This window comes from Hippoglossus stenolepis, chromosome 5 (assembly GCF_022539355.2).
Source record: "Hippoglossus stenolepis isolate QCI-W04-F060 chromosome 5, HSTE1.2, whole genome shotgun sequence".
NCBI lineage: Eukaryota > Metazoa > Chordata > Actinopteri > Pleuronectiformes > Pleuronectidae > Hippoglossus > Hippoglossus stenolepis.
The window spans coordinates 11145501-11168280 of NC_061487.1; the positions used below are offsets into that span (position 1 = coordinate 11145501).

The 22780-nt window shown below is 42.9% G+C and overlaps 1 protein-coding gene across 23 annotated transcripts in view; it reads right to left on the minus strand.

The window, feature by feature from the left end:
* Nucleotides 1-22780, minus strand: part of LOC118109536 (neuronal cell adhesion molecule) — an 81129-nt gene that overhangs the window by 16075 nt on the left and 42274 nt on the right. For 6 of the 23 annotated variants that reach the window (XM_035156719.2, XM_047339850.1, XM_035156714.2 and 3 more), the window contains exons 3-20: nt 12736-12953; nt 11491-11502; nt 10808-10913; nt 9957-10150; nt 9795-9827; nt 9459-9581; nt 8392-8562; nt 7759-7815; nt 6007-6118; nt 5714-5898; nt 5415-5549; nt 4123-4266; nt 3922-4033; nt 3644-3810; nt 2961-3108; nt 2028-2152; nt 1729-1758; nt 847-948 (exon numbers count right to left, since the gene is read on the minus strand). In XM_035156719.2, the coding sequence (XP_035012610.1) occupies nt 847-948; nt 1729-1758; nt 2028-2152; nt 2961-3108; nt 3644-3810; nt 3922-4033; nt 4123-4266; nt 5415-5549; nt 5714-5898; nt 6007-6118; nt 7759-7815; nt 8392-8562; nt 9459-9581; nt 9795-9827; nt 9957-10150; nt 10808-10913; nt 11491-11502; nt 12736-12817 (2038 nt within the window). In that variant the 5' untranslated portion in view covers nt 12818-12953. The remainder of the gene's footprint in view (nt 1-846; nt 949-1728; nt 1759-2027; nt 2153-2960; nt 3109-3643; nt 3811-3921; nt 4034-4122; nt 4267-5414; nt 5550-5713; nt 5899-6006; nt 6119-7758; nt 7816-8391; nt 8563-9458; nt 9582-9794; nt 9828-9956; nt 10151-10807; nt 10914-11490; nt 11503-12735; nt 12954-22780) is intronic. The other 17 variants (XM_035156726.2, XM_035156722.2, XM_035156716.2 and 14 more) reach the window with 9 other exon arrangements.

The window sequence follows — 22780 nt, forward strand, 5'->3', positions numbered from 1 at the left end:
CAGCATCCTACCTCCACACTGCAGTGCTGCACGCTGTCAGGATGAACGTATTGAAGCATTTACGTGTGTGTGGTTACTGTGCCGACCTCTTTTTGTTTTTAAGCCAGGAGAAAAGTGGGTGTTGGGTAATACGGTATCTGTTTGTTTCCCTAAGTGCGTTTTTCTCATCTTGTTTACATTTTTCTCGAGGCTTTGCTTGTACATGCTTGATCTGCCAAGGACACCATTCATTAAATAATCATCAGTTATTTTGCTTCTTTTTTTTGTCACAGTGTAATTTATTCATCACAAGCTCCAACTCTGAGGCATGTGTGCTGTATGCCCAGTGTGGCCTATTAGGGCAAAAAGTCTGGCTTCATTGTCACGTACGTTGTGATAATGTCGGTCCCTACAGTGCTTTGTTTACACGGGTGTGTTGTCTTCATGAGCCTTAAGCATGTGCACAGTGCTGCAAGTGTAGCTTGTGAAGCTGCTACACACCATGATGTGTGAGTCACTTTGCCCTCGATGTAATGACTCTATATGCACAGTTAAATGTCAGTGGGCTCATATATGTTCATCAGCAGCGGAACATGACTTTGCCATCGTCAGAGCGCTCACAGCTTTGAAGTGGGGTCGGGAACACAGGATGTTGCTTCATTCTCTGCATGGCTTTAATAACAATTTCGCAATATTTGAACTGTGACTGTTTTGGGGATTATTTTCTACTGCCAGCAGGTCAGTGTTTACCAGATCTGATCATAACAGACACGCACGCACGCACGCACGCACGCACGCACGCACGCACGCACGCACGCACGCACGCACGCACGCACGCACGCACGCACACACACACTTAATACATACTCTGAATTGGACTGTTATGCTCATCCCCGGGGGTCCATGTGAGCTGCACGCTCCTCTTCTTCTGGTCCGTCAGCTCCAGGTCAGTTGGGGGGTCAGGTCGTTCTGGGGTAAATGCATCACAGGGAGCAACGTTTGTAACTCATCGTACTGAGATGACAGTCACACTGACTTCATGTTACAGATGTATAAATATATGAAGGATTCATGCCAAGGCGAGATGAAACAAAAACAAAACACGATATCTATAACTTGCTTCCATTATACTGCAATAATGACATATGCTAAGGTTGTACCGTTAGCCCTCTATTTCTTGACATGGTCTATTTGACACCATTATTTGCTCCGTGATACACATGCAGACACTGCATCATGCATATGAAACGACTGTCGCTCAATTTGATCATCCTCCGTAATCAGTCTCCGTGAAATCGAGTCTGGGGCTCGCTCGAGAGGCTCAGGGCTCATGTTTTGGAAATGAATTGATAAAGTGAAAACGCATGCTTTGAATAAGTGAGTGACGAGGAAACGGCGCTTGGCAAAAGATCCCAAGTGGTGCAATGAAGAGATGTTTGCTTTACAAATGATCTTTGCTTTGAAGCGTGAGAGAAAATGGCTTCCCCCCCATCGCTAAATGTTAAATTTTTGCCTCAGTGGTTTGATTCATTCCAACTGACAAAAAAGGTAAAAATAAAAAATACAATTAATCACAAAAAAATATGAACAAAACACCTGAAATCAAAGCTAAAAAGGAAAAAAATGCACAGTGACAAACAGCATCGTCAGGCTAAAACATGCTCCACTGAACAGAAACATCCAATGAACAATACAAGCCCATGAGAGCAGAGCAGCGAATCTGGCTGCTCCTGTGCGCTGCAGGTTTACCGTAGACAACAGCTGGAGTTGGCGTGGCCTCTGCCAGGTAGGAGGGCAGGAGTGAAATGGAGGTTAGTGGTCAGTCAGCCGTACAAAAACAAAAGGAGATTATCTGGCACGCTAAGAAGGCGATAATTAAATATTCATTCCGCTGATTCAATCCGCTCCAAACCCCCTTCAGTAAACTCTCAGGCTATTACCCTTGAAGCGATCCGTTGTGTGTGTTATGAGGCAGAGGTTACACTTTGATCATTACTCAGTTTGTTTAAACAAGCGGGTGAATTAAGTTTCTGAGAAGCAGCACGTACCGACGACGGTGAGCTCTGCGCTGGCTGAGTCGTGGTCCAGAGTTGTGTTCATGATGCAGGTGTACACGCCCCCGTCGCTCTCGGTCACGTCAGTGATGGTGAGGCTGTCAGAGTCGACGATTAATCTGTAAAACAAACAGTTCATACAGACAGATCAGCAGGATTAAATATAATCTTAAAGCTATTTAATTTGTTTTACCGCCGGGCTTTCAAGGTGACAAAGGCCCTGTTAGGACCTGGTATTAATAGCCATCCTCAGGGGGTCGGATCACAAGTGAACAGCTGGTATTTAAAATACGTCCTGAATGTGTCTCCTGCGTCCACTTCCCTGCTCTACATGCAAATAAACACGTACGTCATCTCTGTTCGCTAAAACCAATTTTGTTGTTTTCGTGAGTTTACAGATGTGACGGATGTTAGTATTTGTGTGTGTGTGTGTGTGTGTGTGTGTGTGTGTGTGTGTGTGTGTGTGTGTGTGTTGGCACAGGCGAGCAAGTGAGAGAGAGGGAGAGAGAGAGAGAGAAAGGGGGAGGGTGATCATATGTACAAATATGTTCGATTCATTGTGAAACTGCAGCAGGTCAGAGACTTCAGCTGAGTAGCTGGTCCTCCACATGTGGCCCAGGACACGATCACACATTGAATATAATATGGCCACGTGTCTCAGACCACCTCCAAATGTGGTCCGAGTGATCGGATCTCAGGTACTGCGGTTGTCATTTAGACCTGAACTTAGCACTGACCACTTATGATTGGATCACTCAGGACGGATGCTCAAACAAGGTCAAGACATTTAACACTGAACTTTGATTTGAGGTGAGGGGAGTAAACAAATACTGACAGGATCCATTACACTGAAACAGAGGGACAGCAATCACAGGGTTAATGGTCTCGAAAACTGAGACATTTCCAATGGTGAGTGACATCTCTGACCTCTCATCGTCAGGGAGCTCTCCGTCGTCTTTGAGCCAGGTCATGGTGGGGACGAGTGTGGGGTCATGTTTCACTTTACACTCAAACACCACCGACCTGCCCCTCTGGACCACCTTGTACTCGGGCTGCTTCAGGATGCGGGTGGGTTCTGATGAGTGGGGGAGAGTCAAGAATGAATACATTAAATCATTGGTTCTCAACCCTTTCACCAGAATAATCTGACTGGTGCAAATCCCTGCTTTTTTAGTGAGATTTCTTTTTTTGCTCCATTACTCGTATTTAGCTCAGCAGACAGGTCGGGTCGCTGGTGGAACCGCACTGGGAGGGTGTGATGCACCCCCCCGTCTGATCAGATGGGGAGAGATGAGATATATTTCTCTGCCCCAGCCATAATTCTTCACCTTATGATTAAACTACTACTATGATTAAACTCAACTTTGACTGTTTAAGAGTGTTTTCTTCAATGAGTCGTAATCACCATATTTTCGTATCACCATATTATCTTAGCTTAGCATAAAGACTGGAAACAAATGGAAACTGCTGGCGTGGCTATAACCAAAGGTCACACCACTAGTAGCTCTTAAACTCACCAGTAGTTTTTTTCTTACAAACGTCACAATGTAATAACACCAACACTGTGAAATGCACCCCCTATTCTTATTATTCTCACAGAATCTTCTCACCTTTGACCTCCAGGTAGACGTGATTCTCATAGATCCCCAGCATGTTTCTGGCGGCGCAGGTGTATTTGCCACTGTTTCTGGCCTGAGCTGTGTGAATCTCTAAAGTGCCGTTGTCATGCTGGATGTACGGATCTCCGTCCAGGGTGCTGGAGCGGCTGTCTTTGAACCTGGCAGAGAGAGAGAGAGAGAGAGAGAGAGAGAGAGAGAGGAAGCCGCTTTGAGCTTTTGAAGAAATATAAATCAACTTTTCGTCTGTAAAGAAAAGTCCATTCACTCACCATGTAATTTTAGGGATGGGTGACCCAAAGAAAGCGCAGTCTATCCGGGCCCGGTGGTTTTTGATGACCTGGTAGACCTTGTTGGCCGGCGTCAGCACTCTGGGTGGCTCCGCTGCAGCAGTTATTGACGTGTTATTTCACTGCAGAAATCCACGTGAAACAGCGCTCAAATACAAAATGGATCTGGTGTGATGAACTTACAGAGGACATTGACGAAGGCGTTGGCCATGAGGTAGCCGTGGTCATTGGAGACGTTACACTGGTAGACGGCGCTGGATCCCATCTGTATGTCCGTGAAGATAATGGTGTCCTCTTCCACCTTTCTGCTCAGATCCTTCGGGGAATCTGTTCACGGATAACAGGGTGAAAAGATTTAACTCTGGCTTTGTGAATCCTGGTTAAAGACTAAATAGATACTTTTGATTTTGGCTCTGGTGACGTCTTCCTATGAGAGCTGATTGTGCATTCATGTGTCGTCAGAATAATCGGAAAAATCTGTTCCCGACTATGTAAAACTTTCGTGAACGCCCTCTTAAGTCGTGACAACTAACTGGAAGGTCTGTGGAGATTTTGGTTCCAAGATGCTGACACCATCACCTTTAAACCAATTAATATAATCTTAAGTGAATAGTAGTCTTTGAATTGAGCTATCAAATGTTACACTTTAGTTGTAAATTGCACGTCCATGTCTCACCAGCGCCTAACACCAGACTTTATTGTCAATACAGTTGTTTTTATTATTTACGTGCGTACGCTATATGCCTGTCACACCAATATGCAAAAATTGTAAAGAGGTGTGATGGTGTTAAATGCTCTAAACACATAAATACTACACATTAAGTTTGCAGTGTCTCACAGGAGCACAGTGAATATCACACCTGAATTATTTTTTTTACCCTTCTAAGGCAAAGCTACCACGATAGCCATTTAGCTTAGCTTAGCATACAGACCGGACACAGGAGAAACAAGAACACTCAGCCTCCTGTAGCAGCAATTTATAAATCAATAATAAACTAATTATATCCTTTGTTTATTTTTAACAAAAACAAATGTAAAACTGACTAGTTGTGGTTTTACAGAGGGTTTTGTGCAGGGACTTCCTGGAGTCTTTCCACTGGTTGCCAGGCAACAAAACATCACAATACTTCAACTTTAGTCAGGAAAGCTAATTCGGCTTATTTACAAAAAATGTAAGCAGATGCCATAATTTAAGATAAAACGAGACATAGTTGAGAGGTTTGTCTTGTCTGGAAACATCTTCATCTTTGTGAATTCCTTTAGTGTCAGTATCAAAACTCCGCCATTGTAAGTTTCAAACGTGTATCCCATAGGGAAATAATGCTGCACACTCCCAAGGTAACTACACACCTGCGTCAAAGAGATAACAACAAAATCCCTTCTCTGATAATAAAATTAAACAAAGCTCAGCTTATGTGAATAGGCCACAGCACCTGGCAGTTGGAGTTCAAAGCAGTGGAACAGGTTGCACTCACTCGCTATGGGGATGCCATTCATCGCCCAGGTGATGGAGGGCTTGGGCGTGCCACTGGCCCTGCAGGTCAGCACGCCGTTCTCTCCCGGAGCCAGGACGAGGTTCCTGGGAGCGCCGCCGATCCAATATGGAGAAGCTGAAAATAGAACAGAAGGCAGGAGAATTAATCAGCGAACATACTGGCCTGTTGGCATCTCCGCATAAATCAATTATGAGACAGAGGGAGAATGAAGCAGCAGGAAGAAGGAGTGACTGCGCCACGGCTTGGAGGTCTGGCCGCGCCTCTCACCACCGACCCACCTTTGACAGAGACGTGGATGGTGTGGTGCACCGAGCCGAGCATGTTCTTGGCGCTGCAGCGGTAATCTCCCGCGTCCGATGCCGACACGTTCACGATGCGCAGGTTCTTCTGGTAGTACAGGTAGGACATGCGTTGGGTCGGGAGATCGCCGCTCAATTTGATCCAGGAGATTTCTGGGGTGGGCCTGGTTTCGAAGAGGAAGAGAGAAAGGGAGCGATGATGACACTCGAGCAGGTGCAGGTGGGCACTCAAGGCTTTCAGCACTGAAGCGATGGCAGATTCTCTCACTTACAGTCCCTCTGCGATACACTCCATCTCCAGCACCTGGCCTCTCAACACCGTGTGGGAGCTGGAGGAGCCAGATGGGATGAGGAAGGTCGGCTTCCTCTCATCCACTGGGTCTTCTGTAGTTAGAGATTGACATAGAAATGTATTACTCTCTCTTCTGCATCTGTCCATAACACAGTGACTGTGTTTAAATGGACACCAAACATTTCAAGACAGTATTTCGACCGTCATTTCACCTTATGTCCTACTAATTTTTAATTTGAGATCATTTATCTTGTAACTGTGTTTTGAAAGGTGCTATATAAATTAAGTTTATTCTTATTCTTATTCTTTTTATTTATTACTACTTGTTTGGATGATATAATGTGATTAAGACGTATACATTGCGACATAATGTGACTAAGGTCAGAATACGCCAAATGTTTTAATTTAACTATCGCTTATTCTGAGTACGACCTTATTTAGATTACGATAATCAGCACATGCTGTTTATGGGTTAATGTCAGAATATTGTCGTCCATGTAAACGTGTCTAATGATGATCCAGGTCCAAATCAGGAGCTTCACATTCACACTCCTTCCTTCACTGGCTTGATGAAGACTCTTCTTGTGTTGCCATGTTGTATTTTAGTGCACTTCTTTGCCAAATAAATGTCCTATTAAATGAATATACCTTCTCATGTAATTGATCTAATTAAAGATATTAAGATTTGCTTTCGGCTACTGACTTTAATTGCACGAAAGTGATTTGAACTCATGTTAGCTACTGTGTGCGCTTGTTTGGACAAAGAGACAAAATCTGTTAAGCGAAGACTAAATGAAGTGAGATGAGAATAGCTGGTGACAGGAAGATTAACAACTAGGAGCACGATAGCATTAGACAGGGCAGCAGGGAAACAGTGACTTTAGACATGAAGACTGCTGATGGCCTCATGACAGAGGCAAAGCAAATAAGGAGAAATTGAAAACATCTAAGCTTCAAATTATGTTAGGATCAAATACATTGTTTATGATGGAACTGGGCAATGTGTTGCATCTGAGGGGAATTTGATTTACCACCACAAACAAGGAGGGACTCTTTCAGAAAACCTGACTAAAGTGAAGAGTTAATTGTCCCACTGGTTCACTTGGTCTTTATGTTATTGGTCAATACCTTTTACCTATGGGCTAAATTATGTCCATTCACTTTTTGTGTTTATAGCTTTTATCTCTCTTTATTTCTTTTTTCTTTGCTATTGTTTTCTGTATTGTGCATTTGTTTTGCTGTATAAAACTTCAAAATCAATAAACAGATGCTAAATAGATTGCTTATCAATAATCAATAAAATGTCTAATAAGTTAAAATGATTAACCTGATTATTTTGTTGTTAATTGATACGTGGTTTGTTTTGTCAAAACGTCTGTTGTGATTTTCAAGACTATACAGATGTTGTTATCGAATCATCTCAGTTCACAGTGGAATCATCATCAGTGGGTATTTAAAGGAGGAAGTGAAAAGTTATCGAAAGGGTTTTGATTGGATAGAGCAGGATTGAAGGAGGGACACAGAATTCACTTGGATGTTAGTGGGTAACAGCTGCAGTTTGGAGTGCTATGCCGGGGGTAAGCACAAGAGGGTGCCAGATCCCCGGTTAGATTGGTGTGACTGTACAGAGCCGTGGGGTTGTCAGGATGAAGGGTTAGTGTTAGTGGGTAAGAGCCAGAGTTTCGGAGCACTAGGTTGGAGGGAGTAAACACTACGGGGTCTCAAAACTCACCACTAAACAAATCAGTTTCATTGTAAAAAGCTGCCATTGTGTCATTGATTGCTTCCACTGTAACACAACAGAGAAATCACACACGACACAAGTTGAAATCAGCAGAACAAAAAAGAAAACAAAAACAAACAACAAACATGCTCCGACAGATAAACATGATCAACGTGAGATGATTTAAAAGTCAGAGGTCAGAAGTGATCGTCATCAGAATCCAGTGGGAGCAGTCTGCCGTCACGTCAAGTAACAAACGCCGGCTGGGGAAGAGAGCGGTCTTTGTTGTCTCCGCAGAGAGCGTGCACACAACGTCTCACAGCAGAAGTGAAACAAGCGCCTGCTTGGCAGATACTGCAGGGGGCCACGAGAGCCCTGACAATATGTCTTTTCAGTGGGACGACGACCACTGGCGTCTCTGAGGGATGGAACTAGAGATAGGAAATGCTGTTTCCCTCCCACATGCCACTGTAACTGACCTGTCTCACACACTAACACACACACTCACACACACACACACACACACACACACACACACACACACACACACACACACACACACACACACTGTTCCGTCTCCGTCACGCTGGCTCATTACAACTTGGGTGGATTTCTCCTCGTCACACACAGGGTCAGACTTACGGTTGAGGACCTTGACGGTGATGGGCTGTTTCTGCTGGATGGTCTGTGTGTGTGGGAAGCGGGCGTAGCAGATGTAGTCGTTCCTGGAATCCTCTCGGAGAACGTTGGAGAAGTAGAGGTCTCCGTTCAGGGACTGGGACACCCTGCTGCTCTGAGGCAGCCTCTGGAAGTCTGAAGTGTGGAATATGTTTGTTAGAGATGTCGTTTGCTGGGTCAGTTCATCTTTATCACTAATAAAAACACTACAGCTTTTAGGGGTTGTTTTGGAACTATTTTCTCCGGTAGAAACAGCCCAGTGTTTTCTGTGGATTAAGTAACTGAGACTGAGTTCGAGGTGGACCACTAGACAGAATTAAGGATAGACTGGCCCAGTAAAATGAATATTTAATGCATAATTCTTCCTAGAAATTAAATTGTTTTATAACTGGTGTATAAATAATGCCAAATAATGAATGTGGTATTAATCATACACCATAAATTAGGCCTCACAAAACCATAATACCAGTGTATTTGCATGTTTTGGCTCCTTAAGTAAAGGTTTCACAATGAGGCTGTTTTAGAAGAGTTGATGTAATATCTATTCCGAAGAAAGAACCACACGGACTTGGAAGAAAAACTTCTGTGGAAACATTTGTTCGTGGTTGACTCTGAGGCTATTTACATCTGTGTGCTACCCAAAGGGGGTTTATTAGGTTCTCAAATAACAATGAGATTGGTTCAACGTTTTGGATCCAGGAGGAATACAACTCCGGCCAGAATGAATATAGTGTTTTTTTCCTCATTGAATTAGGACTTTATTCTTGTAATATTTGGACTTCCTTCTTAATTCCGACTTTATTCTTGAAACGTTACATTATTCTTGAAATCTCAAGAATTGTGATATTGTAATAAAAAGAACAGTGTATATGATTTGAAGTAAAGGAGTTAATATATACAGAGTGACTGGCACTGTCCTTCAGCTGTGACCATGAACTTCTGGGAGCACATATCTGAGACGAAGTCATTTTTGTCAGCAGCAGTTATTTTCATACAGCTAAAAAAAAATCTTCTGTGAATGAAGTACTTACTATTGTCCATCCAGAATATGATGGGAGGGGGCAGGCCAGCAGGGGGTCGACACGGCAGCACCAAGGACACGCCCTCCTGAACGACGATTTGCTTGATCCTCTCCTTTGACCACAAGGGGGATCCTGGATTGGTTGGAAAAGGGAGCGCACATCAGCGGCGTCCCATTATGTGATGTGAATTACGTGAGTGTTGCTAATGGACGGTTGCTGACATGATGACAGAGGTAAAGAGGGACGATGTCTGACTGAACAATGTGCTAGAGGAAAATTACAGAGGGACGTTCAGCTCTATCCACTATTACATCCTTACATGCTGCTTTCCACATGCACCTTTACCTTTCAGGAGCGCTCTTAAGATGGAAAATGCAACTTAATTGTTAGAAAAAGAAAAGAATGGAATTGATTGATGTGATGTGAGATAGTTATGGTATTAAGAAAAATGGAAGAAGAGAAAAATGAAAAGATAAGAGATAATATGAGGGACTGCAGTGCACTTACTGGACTGTCGTATGACTATGTTGTGGGAAACAGCAGTTCCATGTTTGTTTCTCGCCGTGCACTGGTACACCCCCTCGTAGTGATCAGCTTTCTCCCTGCTGATGTCCACCACCAGTGTCCCGGAGTGCGGCCTCATGACCACGTTGACGTCCTCGTCAATGTCGAAATGCGTCCCGTTTCTCGTCCAAGAGAAACTGAGATGATAAAACGTTCGTCATAAATCTCGATAACAAACTGTGTGATGAAATATTATTGTAATTAAATCACCAATCAAATCTGATCAGACCATCAATCTCCTGATGAAGCAGCTTACCTGTAACCTCCTAACAAATACTACTTTCCTGTTTACTTTGATTGTTGTTTGTTTAATGTAAAATTATTAATCCATAAACATAAATTTTTCAGGGATTTTAAAGGACCATTTTTAAAGATTTGGGTGTTTAAACTCCTTTAACTACTTTCCAGGCTCTAGATGTTTACATAAGACTATTCTAGGGGTTGATATTTTATTTGGGTAAAGCAAAGTTTTACAGCTAAGAAATGAAAATATGGTCAATGAGTGACCTACACATGTGAGAACTGGCGCTTCCAAAGTTTGAAATATTTTGCTGATGCCTGCCTCATCTTCAAACATGGCTGGAAGGGAAGAGTATTGTGCAATACAGACAAATCAATTGATTAATGAGTACTGTCCTTAAATGACTTATTGCTACACTGAGATAAATAGAGGAAGGGGAAGTGATTTGGAGCAAAAGATTAAGAATCAATGGCTAAAACCAGCCTCTGTTAAGGACACCATGTACATAAATAACGCCATCGTTAATGTTTAATCTCAGTCTACAGATTCCTACCTGGGATGAGGCTTCCCCTTCGCATCACAGTGGATTACTATGTTCTCCCGCGGGTCGATGATGTAATCCTTGGGGGATTGCTGAGTTATGGTCGGTGGCTGTGGCACTAAAGATGATCAGAAACAGGATGAGATATAATCACGACCTTCGCTGCATAACTAAGCCGCTCTGTGTGTTGCAGTATTGACCACACGAACAGTCCTTACCAATCACATGCAGAATCACCACAACGGCTAAAACCACACGGCTGTTTGCTGACACACACACTAAAAAATAAAAACCTCCCCTAACATGCAGAGCGGCAGAGAGGCATGCAGAACGCTCGGGTACATTTCACTTTATTGGAATGATCCTATGCTTAATGTGTTGCTGTCGGTGCTGGGGAGGTAACTAACGGACTATGAAGAAACAAATGATAAAAGAACTCATGCTGTTTGCAATATTGCTCTATGACAAATGCTGCACAGCTGCAGACACACACAGGCTCAAAGCAGCAAACAAAGAAACAAAAGGATCAATGCGTGCAAAACACTGAACCGCAAACCACACTCAGCATCGCATAATGTAAAACAGACTAACACAAAAATATATAATCAAGATGATCCAATATAACTCATTGCACGGCAACACAAAACACTGCTTGCACATCCTCTGCAGTAACTTCACACCGGTGTGAGACTTACATTCTTCCAGAACTTTAGTGTTTTTCCCAAGAATCAGCAAACAAGAAAGAAAAGACACATGTGACAGTAAAGAGAACCAGACATTAGCGAAGGAAAAACATCTTCCGCTTCAGCTTCAGAACAAGGTTTGGACAAGACCTGTTTCCTGATGAGGAATAACCAGATGGTGAAGTGCTCCAAACAAACAATATGTAGAAGGTCTCCAGCAGCAGCAGCAGCAGCACAGACACATGAGGCTGCAGGGCCAGATGTCGGCCGTGAGAAATAAGTGAGTGAGAAATAATGTGACTGTTTGCTGAATGGAACCATTGCAACAATATATAGTTTTATATTAAAAAAAAGAACAGTTGAAAAAAGGAATGTGTGTATGCTAATAGGTAGAGTACATTTAAATTCAAATAAATGTGATGTTGAAATGTTGAAACGATAAGTTGATAAAATAGAAAATCCATAAAATTCATCTTTTCAGTCAATATCAAGTGAGCATATGAAACAGTCGGTAGTTCCAGCTTCTCTCATGTATTTATTTGTAATAACAATAATAATAATAATAAACTGACTATCTTCATATTAAAACAAAAATGTTTCACTATATTCTGAGATTGCAGCTTTAAATGTACAATAACCTTGGCCAATAGGGGTCTCTCAATCAAAACAAAAGCAAAAGACTTCTCTGGGACATTTTGGATGGTGTAAGAACACAAGTCAACAAAATATATAATACAATAAATATTTCTAGTTGTTTTTAGGCATTTTAATGAAGAATTGTTACATATTAAATTGTTAAATGCTATACTGTACAAATGAAGATTATTTTCGATAGCAACTCAAAGGGAAAACTGAATATTGTTAACTGAATAAGTTAAAGCCATCATTCTAAAACCAGGACTGCAGCCAACAATTATTATTATTATTATATAGTTTTTGGCAAAAATGGTCATTTGCTTTCTTGCCAAGAGTTGAAATGATCAACACTGCACACTGTAAACCACAGTTACTTCTATATGTCCAACCACCTCTCTAAAACCAAACATATTGAGTTTGTCGTGAGGAAGAAAAACATGCAATCCTCACGTTTGAGCCTTTAATTTCCTGCTGAACAATCACTTAATTGCATGAAGACAGACCTACTGCTTCGACTGAATGTGTGTGTGTGTGTGTGTGTGTGTGTGTGTGTGTGTGTGTGTGTGTGTGTGTGTGTGTGTGTGTGTGTGTGTGTGTGTGTGTGTGTGTGTGTTTCCTTACGGTCGAGTGGGACCTCCAGCGCCGCGGCGAGGTGTCCCATTAACAGCACCAGCAGAGCTGTGTCCATCCTCCTCTCCATCATCGCTGTGTGACACAAAGTTCTGGCCCCCTGAGTACGACGATGCCCCGCCTCTTTGCTCGGTCACACCGTGTGAGGACGACTAGAGACACACACACACACACTCACACACACACACACAAACACACGCCACACACAACTGTAGGGAGAGAAAGAGAGAAGGAGAGACAGAGCGTCAGAGATAAGAGGAGAGAAGCAGAAATTATGGGCTTGAATAGCAGATCCAGTTACTGAGGCGATCAATCATAACAACTCAGTTTGTTCTTCTCTGTGTTTATCAGCTGCTGAGAGGGAGAGCGAGGCAGACAGACACAGACAGCGGCTTCGTCCACAGATCGATGTTAGTTGCCATGCAGTGCTGTTTGCTGGAAGCTATCTTTTTGATCTAGTGCACTTCGATAGGGACCGACGTGGCCCACATGGGCTCACTTTGCTCAGCTAATCACTGCCGTGGCCATGATGCCATTAGGCCTCTCTGCCATATCGATCACGTCAGCCGGCAGATGACAAGCTGAGAGACAGGGCGAGGGGGGGGACACTCAGTTCACTTTCCATTTCGCTCTCAGCTTCATCTGTCTGATTGACCGACGGACTGATCGGCACTGAGGTCAGATTTCAGACACCGAACCATCATCTTTCAGTGAGATTGTTGTCGTGGGGAAACATCACGTGCATGTGACAGTGCAGATTTTCACAACTCTGACATCTGAGAGGACACAGCTCAGTGGGGACGGGAGCTGAAAGTTCAACAGGGTGTCAGGTTCAAGTGAGACGACTTGTTTGCCGGTTTTAACAAACCAGTGAAAGTCTAATTGGCCATTGATTAACTGTTAATTAAGTGGGGATTTTCTTTTGTTACACAATGTAAACTAATTACGCCTCCCTCTGAACAGTAACGGCGCTGCATGGATGCACTGTGAAGAGGCAGGAAACTAAAAACACACATGTGGTTTCAATGTTTTCTCTTGTTGCCTCACAAAATCATCTTTTTTGAACGATGCTGAAAAGGCAGAATAAGAAAGCACAAATATCAACAAGAAGGAAATACCTCCGCCAAGGCAAATCAGTCCCCTTATGACACTGCATTTAAATTCACATCAGGATTTTTATTTGGATCCGCACCACATTGCACACACTCATGAATATCAGTCCCCTAAATATGCCTGTTTTGGTTCATCAACATCCTTGAATTACTCTCTGAGAAATCAATGAACATGAATCTCCTATTCGTTAAAGAGAGATTTTAAAGAGGATAAGGAGTTTGCCAAACGGATCTCCTCAGGGAGATTATTCCAAAGTGGGAGCCCTGACAGAAAAGGCTCAGTCACCTTTAGTCGATCAGATGTGGTGAGTAGGGCCTTCGCTGAGGACCTCTCTACACCTTTGCATGTCAGTCCATACAACATCCAAAAGGTCCAGAAGTGGTTTAAGGGTCCGAAATATTGTCCAGACCAAGCAAGGTCGAGGGAGGTCCAAAATGAAGCTTAAACTCCTGAGGGTTCGAGGTGGGCACAATACAATTCGGCAAAAAGCAAAAAGCAGTTCAATACAGCGTCAGCAATACGTTTAGCTCCCGGACTGATTCCTCTCCCAGCAAATACGTTCAGTAGAAGGTCCCCAGATCTGAAGAAACTCGGGGTACATCAATATTTTCAAGATATAAACAAGAAACAATGTTATTAAGCCATTGTTTTTGAAGCAACAAGGGGGAACACATATTCACTCTCTCAGAATAACCCTTTAAGCTATATGATCAAACCAAACATGAGAGTGTGTTGTATTGCTGGAGGAAGAGTCAGAGTGATAGAAGCCACCCAAAATCAATCTGCACCAAAATGCAAAGGATTCTTTCTTGGGTCACGTCCCATCCTCCCACCAAGTTGCATTGAAAAGCTGTTATTGTTTTGGTGTAAGCTTGAATACAAACAAACAATCAAATAAACAAGTGGACAGGGTGGAAACATAACGTCCTTGGCGAAGATAAAATAATCACTTTGAGCTTCATCAAGCGAGCCTCTGATTCAAGCTTCAGAGAATAATAATAATATAAGAACTAATTTAAAATGACTCAGCTCAATTTAATTTATATTCATCTGCATAATTCAGCACTGTCACAGTGAAACGATCGGTATAATTCATTATTTTTAATAACTGTGAGCGCAGCTTGCTAATAAAATGGATACAAAGACTGAGGAAAACAGAACCCAGGAGGGGTCTTTTCTGTCTTTTAACAGCCTGACCTGTTCTTTTTTATCTCGCTCTCCTGCCTGTCTTTACCCAGGGCATCCTGTGCCACGTACTGTGCCAGCCACAGTATTAAAATGTCACCGCTTAATTTAGAGCTCAGCCGGACTCATTTGCTCCGTTACTGCAAAACCGCGCTATCAAATTTTGGGGATATTAATGTCAGTTAGTGTATGAGAGAAAGGAATCGAGCCCATTAAAAAGGTGGGGGCAGCGTGCTCTGCTCTGCTGCCTTCCGGCTTGGGGCGGGTCAGAACTGCAAGATGAGGCTGTGGTGGGAGCTTGTGTCTGGGGCCACAGGCGAGATAGCAAGGCAGTCGAGACCCCCAGAGTGGTCCTCCTTTGGGAGCTGATGCATTTGTCAGTGCTGCCCCCCCCCCCTACCTACCCCCAAGTCATGATTCAGAACTGGCCCCCCGAGCAGGCGTCTGGTAGCGAGGGAAGAGACCAAGGCTAATGTCTGCTGCCCCCAGCTTCAACTACACCTCTCAGGGGAAGGGCCTGTATTATCGGCCCAGGGCACCCAATCACGCTGCTGTGTACGCCATCCGGCAGCTCCTTCCTGGGATCTGACATAAAATCATCCGGTGAGGGGAGAGGCGGGGGGTCAATTTCATCAACTCATTTGCAGGCTGCAGGCGGGGGTGCTGAACTCAGTCTGACAAGAAAACCTGCATCAGAGACTGACCTTCGATATATATTTTGATCTTGTTACGTTAGAAATCAATGATTATATGTCAGTCATGCAGGATACATGATAATGAGTTGTGTATTTTAATAATTTCTCATCTCCAATCCAATTGTATGAATGCAAAAAGTTATTCAAGTGAACAGAATCTATGGAGTGCATGTTCTGAACATGCCCCTTTGGAATGGGTTGTTTGCTTGACATAAATAAGGAGTTTATAATCAATGTTTTTCATATAATGAAACTGAATTTGTTTTATTATTGTTCACTAGTGTGGCTTTCATATATAATTTGAATGATGTACTGAGCTGTTATTGTTTTAAACAATGCATGTCGACTATGTCAGGTCCATTTCGCACTCTTAACACAATCTTCAGACCCGAGACGACAACTTTTCAAGATAAAAGCTCCGAAATTCAGCTTGATTCCGTAAATGTTGTTGCCATGACAGAGATCAACGTCTTTATTGTTTGTTTGTGTCTGTCTCAGTCTGATTTGGTGAAATCTGCTGGCAATTTTGACTTTGAAATACAAATAAATAGAGATGATAACAAGTATAAATATGTAAGAATGCAGTAGAGGCATGCAGAGCTTAGCGATGCACAGTCTCAGGTGAAGTGAGCAGAGCAGGCAGCCGGTGACAGCCAGAGAATAAATGTGTTAATCATAGATTTTATGGTGAATCCCTGAAAGCCTGGTGATTGTTATCTGGAAAGGAGCCAGGGCTTCATTCAGGATTCATTTCCCAATTTAATGAGGTGTTGCAGCTTAGCTCCAGCCGGTCAGCATGTGTGTGTCTTTGTGTGTGCGCGCTGTGTATATGTGCGCCTGTATTCATTTGTTTGTGCGTGCCATAATTATCCCCTGTGAGCTGCAGTGATACGGGCCGGCCCCTCACATCCCTCTCACAGGGGGATGACACTGGAAACTCAAGGGGGATTCTAATGACAATGAACCAACCAACAGAGTCTCAATCTATATCCTGACTGAGTATAGTGAGGATAAGAATTTTACCCTTTTCATTTTCATTTTCATTCTAAAACCCTCACTTTACCTATGTAATATGAGGCACCAACTAACACCATCAACATCTGACATTTTGTCTGCAATGGGAAGGGATACAATCAGCATTCACTCCCGCGTCCGATGACTCTGCAGTAAACACAGGTTGTTATCGGCAGTGAGAGAAACATGACACTCGGGTGAACGCCCGAACTTCTTCCTCTTTATTTTGGCAGTCTAGATCGTGACACTGCACCTTTCCAGCAAAACCTTATGACGTGCATTAAACCTCTGGGCGTTGGCGCATAAATAGTGTCAAACGTTTGTGTACTTATTGGTTAAGTTTAATTTGTTTTATCTCGATAAAATGTGCAAAAAGCTTTATTTGTCGTATTGTCCAAGGTGGTAAGACAGTGATGTGTGAAAGCTTCTCAGTTTCCGGTGCATTCGTGACGTCAAACATGACTCACGCAGAAAAACAAACCTCCACTGGCAAAGGTAAAGCTCTTTTTTAAGCAGGTATAACAATGTTTGAAATAACCTGCGTATACCTGCTAATTTGGTGTAAAATTAGTCCTGCATCCGAAAGAAGAAACTACAGTTCAAAGCTCATTTTATTAAAAAAAAATTGAAAATGGAATTATTGGAGGGGAGACATAATGAGAAAATATCAAATCACTATTGTTGAACCTTGCCATCCATCATGTGCTAACACAACAGGAAACTCAGGCCAATCTCACAGCTCATTTCAGCGCAGAGTGTTTGAAGTGCTGTTTCCAAAAGCTGTCAGACAGCAGATGAAATCGAACAGTAAATGGCCTCTCACCAACAAACATCAGAGGCTGGTGGGGGGCACTTCAAGTGAGGATAATAAGCTATTATTCAAAACAGACGAGGGCAAGAAGATAAACTAAGACGCTGTCTCAATGAGGGCGTTTTTTTAAACCTACTATCTTTTAAATCAAACTCAAGAGATTTGTTAGCTGTAGTGTGTTGAGGGGGAAAGCAGCCACACCATGAGCCTGTATAGAGTTGGTCTCAGTCTGGTCCTGAATGAACTCTGGGACAGTTTGTTTGAGGTGGGAACGTGATCCAACTTCGATCTGACCCAACCACCAGTCAAACTGCCCCTGTAGCCAGGTGTGCTTTACATTGAACACTGTCCCAGTGTGACAGGAGAAACAGAAACTACGGGCAGTACCTCATAATATCACCCTTCAGTGTACTTATAGGACTATACCAGTGATTTGACAGGTTTTAGCTCCATAAACCAAAATTAACTGTTTCATTTTGTCCTGTAAAATGTAAATTATCATCACCTTTTAAGTTCATATGTTAAACATGTTAGTAGAGACTTCCATAATTACACATCTAATGGATCATTCATTTTGGTTTGTTCCATATTCACTCACCTTTTAGCTCTGTTTTTGGTCTCTACCAGCTCCTGTGGCAAACATCTGGCTCTACAGCTGCTAAATACTGTGTTCAGCAGCTAGTTTCTAACTGTGCTTGTCTGCAGTTTCATGCTGAGTAAGTAGTGACCAGTAAGTATTAGAGCTTTTATGATAGAAACAGCTTCCTAGGAAAATCAACATATCTATCTATCTATCTATCTATCTATCTATCTATCTATCTATCTATCTATCTATCTATCTATCTATCATCCATCCATCCATCCATCCATCCATCCATCCATCCATCCATCCATCCATCTATCCATCTATCTATCCATCTATCCATCTATCTATCTATCTAAAGCTGCAGGTTGTAAAACCAAAACAATGAGCTGAAAGATGCCAAAATGCTCCTGCAGAGAAGAGTCAGGTGAGAATTCTTTGTGGAATTAGTCTCTTGCAGGGGCAAGAAGGTGCACTCTGAAGGTTTCAAGTAACCGTTACTTTTCATTTATTTCCTTTAGATGTGAAAGACTCTTAGGAACTTGCTTGACACGATGTAATCCATCACAGTAAACATCAAATCTTCATTGATGTTTTCTTAGTCACATGGAATCAATCTGTTATCATAAACCACGTTAACATGAAACAATAATGTGACTGTGACAAAAACTATTGCAGACTTGAGGTTCATGGTGATGGATGAATCCAGGTTACAACTGACTTTCATTCATTCAAAGGTCACTTGGAAAAACACTAACCTGAAACCTAACAGTGTGGCGAGCTATGATGTAAAGCATGTATGAAATTAATGAGCTGACATGAGCAAAATCACTGTTAAAGACCATTAAACGCCAACACATAACCTTAGTAGTTGTGTTTCTAGAGAAAATGCCATCAAAGTAAAACTCTGTAATGTTAATTACTGTCTACAGCACAAGAGCGCCTTCACTCAGGACTCTGGTTCTCCCTCTGTTCATTTCACCCGTGGAGAAAACACTCAGCACTTGTGTCGAAGCCACATTGAGCTGTCTGGCCTCTCATTCAGCCAGCCTCTTCAATTACTCCATTGTCATTTTCCCATGGCCGGCTACTTCGCCATCCCAAAACTAATTGGTTTTGTGCACATGTCAGAGATGTAGCACATACCGCAATGCACACACACTACACACACACACACACACACACACAGGCAGGGATACATTCATGCACACTAGCCACAGAACGAGAGGGTCAGGACATGTCTGAGCACAGATGGAGCTGACAGGGGCACGAGCACTGGGACTTGAAACACACCACAGTGTAAATGAATAGCAGTCACCGGGGGTGCATTGACCTCCCTTACAGCAACAGATAATACACCATATGCTTTATGCTAACCACTAGAAAAAGATATAGCCATTGTCCGTGCAAAACAATAGTGATGCAATACTGCAAAACCAACAGAATCATTGGCACCGTTGCATCACTGGCGTACAGTTGTGATGAAAGACAAACCTTCCTCTCATGCCACGCACCCTTATTAACTCTCCTAATCGCTGCTATTGATGGCTCATGCAATCAGGGGGTTGTGAGCCTCGGTGTACGGCCTTAATGGAGCAGTGGGGATCCTCTGCAGACGGCTGGATGTGGGGTGTAATGACGAGCACGGCTCCACACTCAGGAAGGTGGTGATGAGAAAAACGGATACGGTCGGGAGAGTTGATTTTTTTTTCGAGGCTGCCTGCGCCGCATGCCATCCACGCCCGGGGCTGCGTGCCCATTCCTCGGTGCCATTAAACATTCACTTGAAAGCGCCCCGCTGTAGAAGACAGCGAGACAGTCCTTCAACCGATGCTAATTAAGCCACATTCATAAAGAAAATGAATGTAAAATAAATGCTGTCATTTTATATAAAAGCTGAGAGAAAGATTGAACGTGTCACATTTAGCAGCCATCTTTGATCGTTTAATGGATTCACAGCTAATGTAGTGGATGGGCATTAGCAGTGAACTATATCTGTGCTATATGAGGTTGAATGTTCAAAGGCTTTGAATACTACGGCTCAAAGGGCTTTTATCTGCAACAAGGAACAATGGAAATTAAATGGGCCGGCATCAACGTGTGTCTCCCATAATCTCCTCATTAGCTTTTATAATTGGGGGATCGTATGCGAATAATTAGTGTGGTTAACGTATGAACTGGGGGTCGTGTTGATGGGGGAGACCCTGAAGCTAAAAAACATATCATGGCCCTTTCATCTGTACTATACAACACAAGGCAATGAGGAGAAGATCTATATTTCATCTTCTCCACTCTAGTTAGTTGTTTATATCTTCCTCTTTTCTCTTTTGTTGGATGAATACTGAAAGCATAAATTTAGGTGGTTTTGATATTATGTTTATTTTGCTATATCCTCATAATAGAGCTCAACAGCGTGGTTCGGGAAGTAAAATTCCATTCATTTTCTGACTAGACATTTTAACATTCAGCCATAATACTGAAACCATCCAAAGTCGACTCACAAAGAGCTACGATGTCTAATGTTCCTCTAGAAGCCACAAGTCTGTATGATATCAACTTCGTAAAAAAAAAAAAAGAAGCACTGCACTTCCCACAATCCTCAGGTGTAAGAGCAACATCTGTGATTTGTGGAGTTCGCCGTTACCATGGAAATGTGTAACACAGTTCCAAAAATGAAGTCAGCTTCGACTGGATGGTTTAGCGTAACATTACGTTTCCCGTAGAGCAGCCTCTCTTTCTAACATTTTCCTTTTTTAAGAGATGACGAAGAATCCAATGGGATGAAAATCTTTTGTTTTTCTTTCATCCCGTAGCTGGTCCATCTGGTTTCAGACTTAAAACTCTTTGTATAAAGATTTTCTGAAACGTCAATAGAGAAAATGAAGCAGCTTCCATCAGTTTGGTACCAGAATTCATGAAGCTTCTATACCAAATCTCTGCAGATTTCTTTCAAGATTTGTGGCTCTTGTTTCCACTACTTCCTCCCCAGCTATCATTCTACCACAACTCTTAATGCAAATAGGCAACTGCTACTAATGCAACGTGTCTGGCAATTTGTTTAGTCCTCCTCCTTTCACAGAGCGGCATTCAGCTTCCTCCCTTGTACACGCCATAAAACACTCCGGGACTCGCTTTCTGTCCCCTCTACCTAAAATGCTAATCACTGCCGGCGCCAGCACTTCTGAGAGGGGGGGCTCCTCTTTAGCATGCAGATGGAAGCGGCACCCCTAGATGGGACGGTGGCATTGGGGAGGAAATCCCTGCCTGTTCAACCTGAATGGAACCAAAAGGCGCTTTTGCTTTCATCTTATCATCGCAGGCCAGCTAAATATAAAAACTGTCAGTGAGTCACATCCTCACATTATGCCAGGGCTCTCTCTGAGAGGCTTCTCATGATTGGGATGGGCGTATGAAGCTCCTTTTTACCTCCTTGTGATAATTGCTGGTGGCAAAGTGTAGATCTTTCCATCTTTTCACTCCCTCGAAATGCAGCAAAAGCTTTAAATAATTCGTTAGCAAAGAGCGATGTCAGCAAGGTTGCAAAAAGTTAAGTCCCAATAGTGCATTTGTACACTTGTCTGACACCTGACTTGCACAGTAGCTCATTACTGGAGAATTACGGGAGCAGCGAGGGGCAAATTTAAAAAACAATCATTAAAACGAGATCTGGAGGGGGAAGCACGGGGCTCAATGAGCAACTGTAGATCTGAACTTGACCTTTTACTTGATAGCTGCTCCCCACACTGTAATCACTGCTTAAGAGAGGATGTGTTAGTATCCCTCAGCAGTCCTGCTTATGCATGTGTATGTGTGAGCATGTGAATTCATACTCGATTACATTCATTTCTATATGCATCCTCCCTGTTTATGTGTTCTCACAGCGTGCGGGTCAGTGCAGGATGTCGGACGTTGAGGATGGAGCTCGAGTGCGTTCGCCCTGCCACATGAGAGTGTTATGGGTGAGGCCATTCATATGCTGAGCAGAGGTTCATTATCATGAGCAAATTCAGGAGAGTGGGAGGAAAGCATGCCCACCAGCATTCTGAACAGCCAAAAGGACCCTCAAAATCCTCGGCACACAACACCACAAGACGCACTTTAGTTACAAAAACATAACAGCTTCGAGAAAGTAATCAACATAAAACCAATCTGCAGTGGGAGGACAAACAAATCCTTTGAGACAGCGGGCGGGAACACCCATGCATACGTGGAATCAGAAACAAATACTGTTATAATATAATCCATAAGCCTCAGAGTTCAGCAAATGTGGTAAAATGTTTTACTGATAAATATAGGAACTCTCCAAACAGTTTTGAGCGGAGGAGAGCAGCTCAAAATTGCACTCCAAAAGGGCACTCTGTATCCATGGCAATCCCCCACTGCTCTCACATCTCCATGCCGACAAAAAGATGTCAACCCTCTCATCAAACACAGACACATGAAAAAAAAAAAAAGAGGGCAAAGAGGCCTAGACCTATTTGTCATCTCATAAGTAACCTTGGAGAGAAACTGTACGCTTGACATCTGCTCAGCCCCCCAAAAAACGTCTGAACCTCCTCCGAGCGCAACAAAGGAGGTATGATTAGAATCTCAGTGTGCCACCATGTTCACACCGGATGGCTTACCGCACATGTG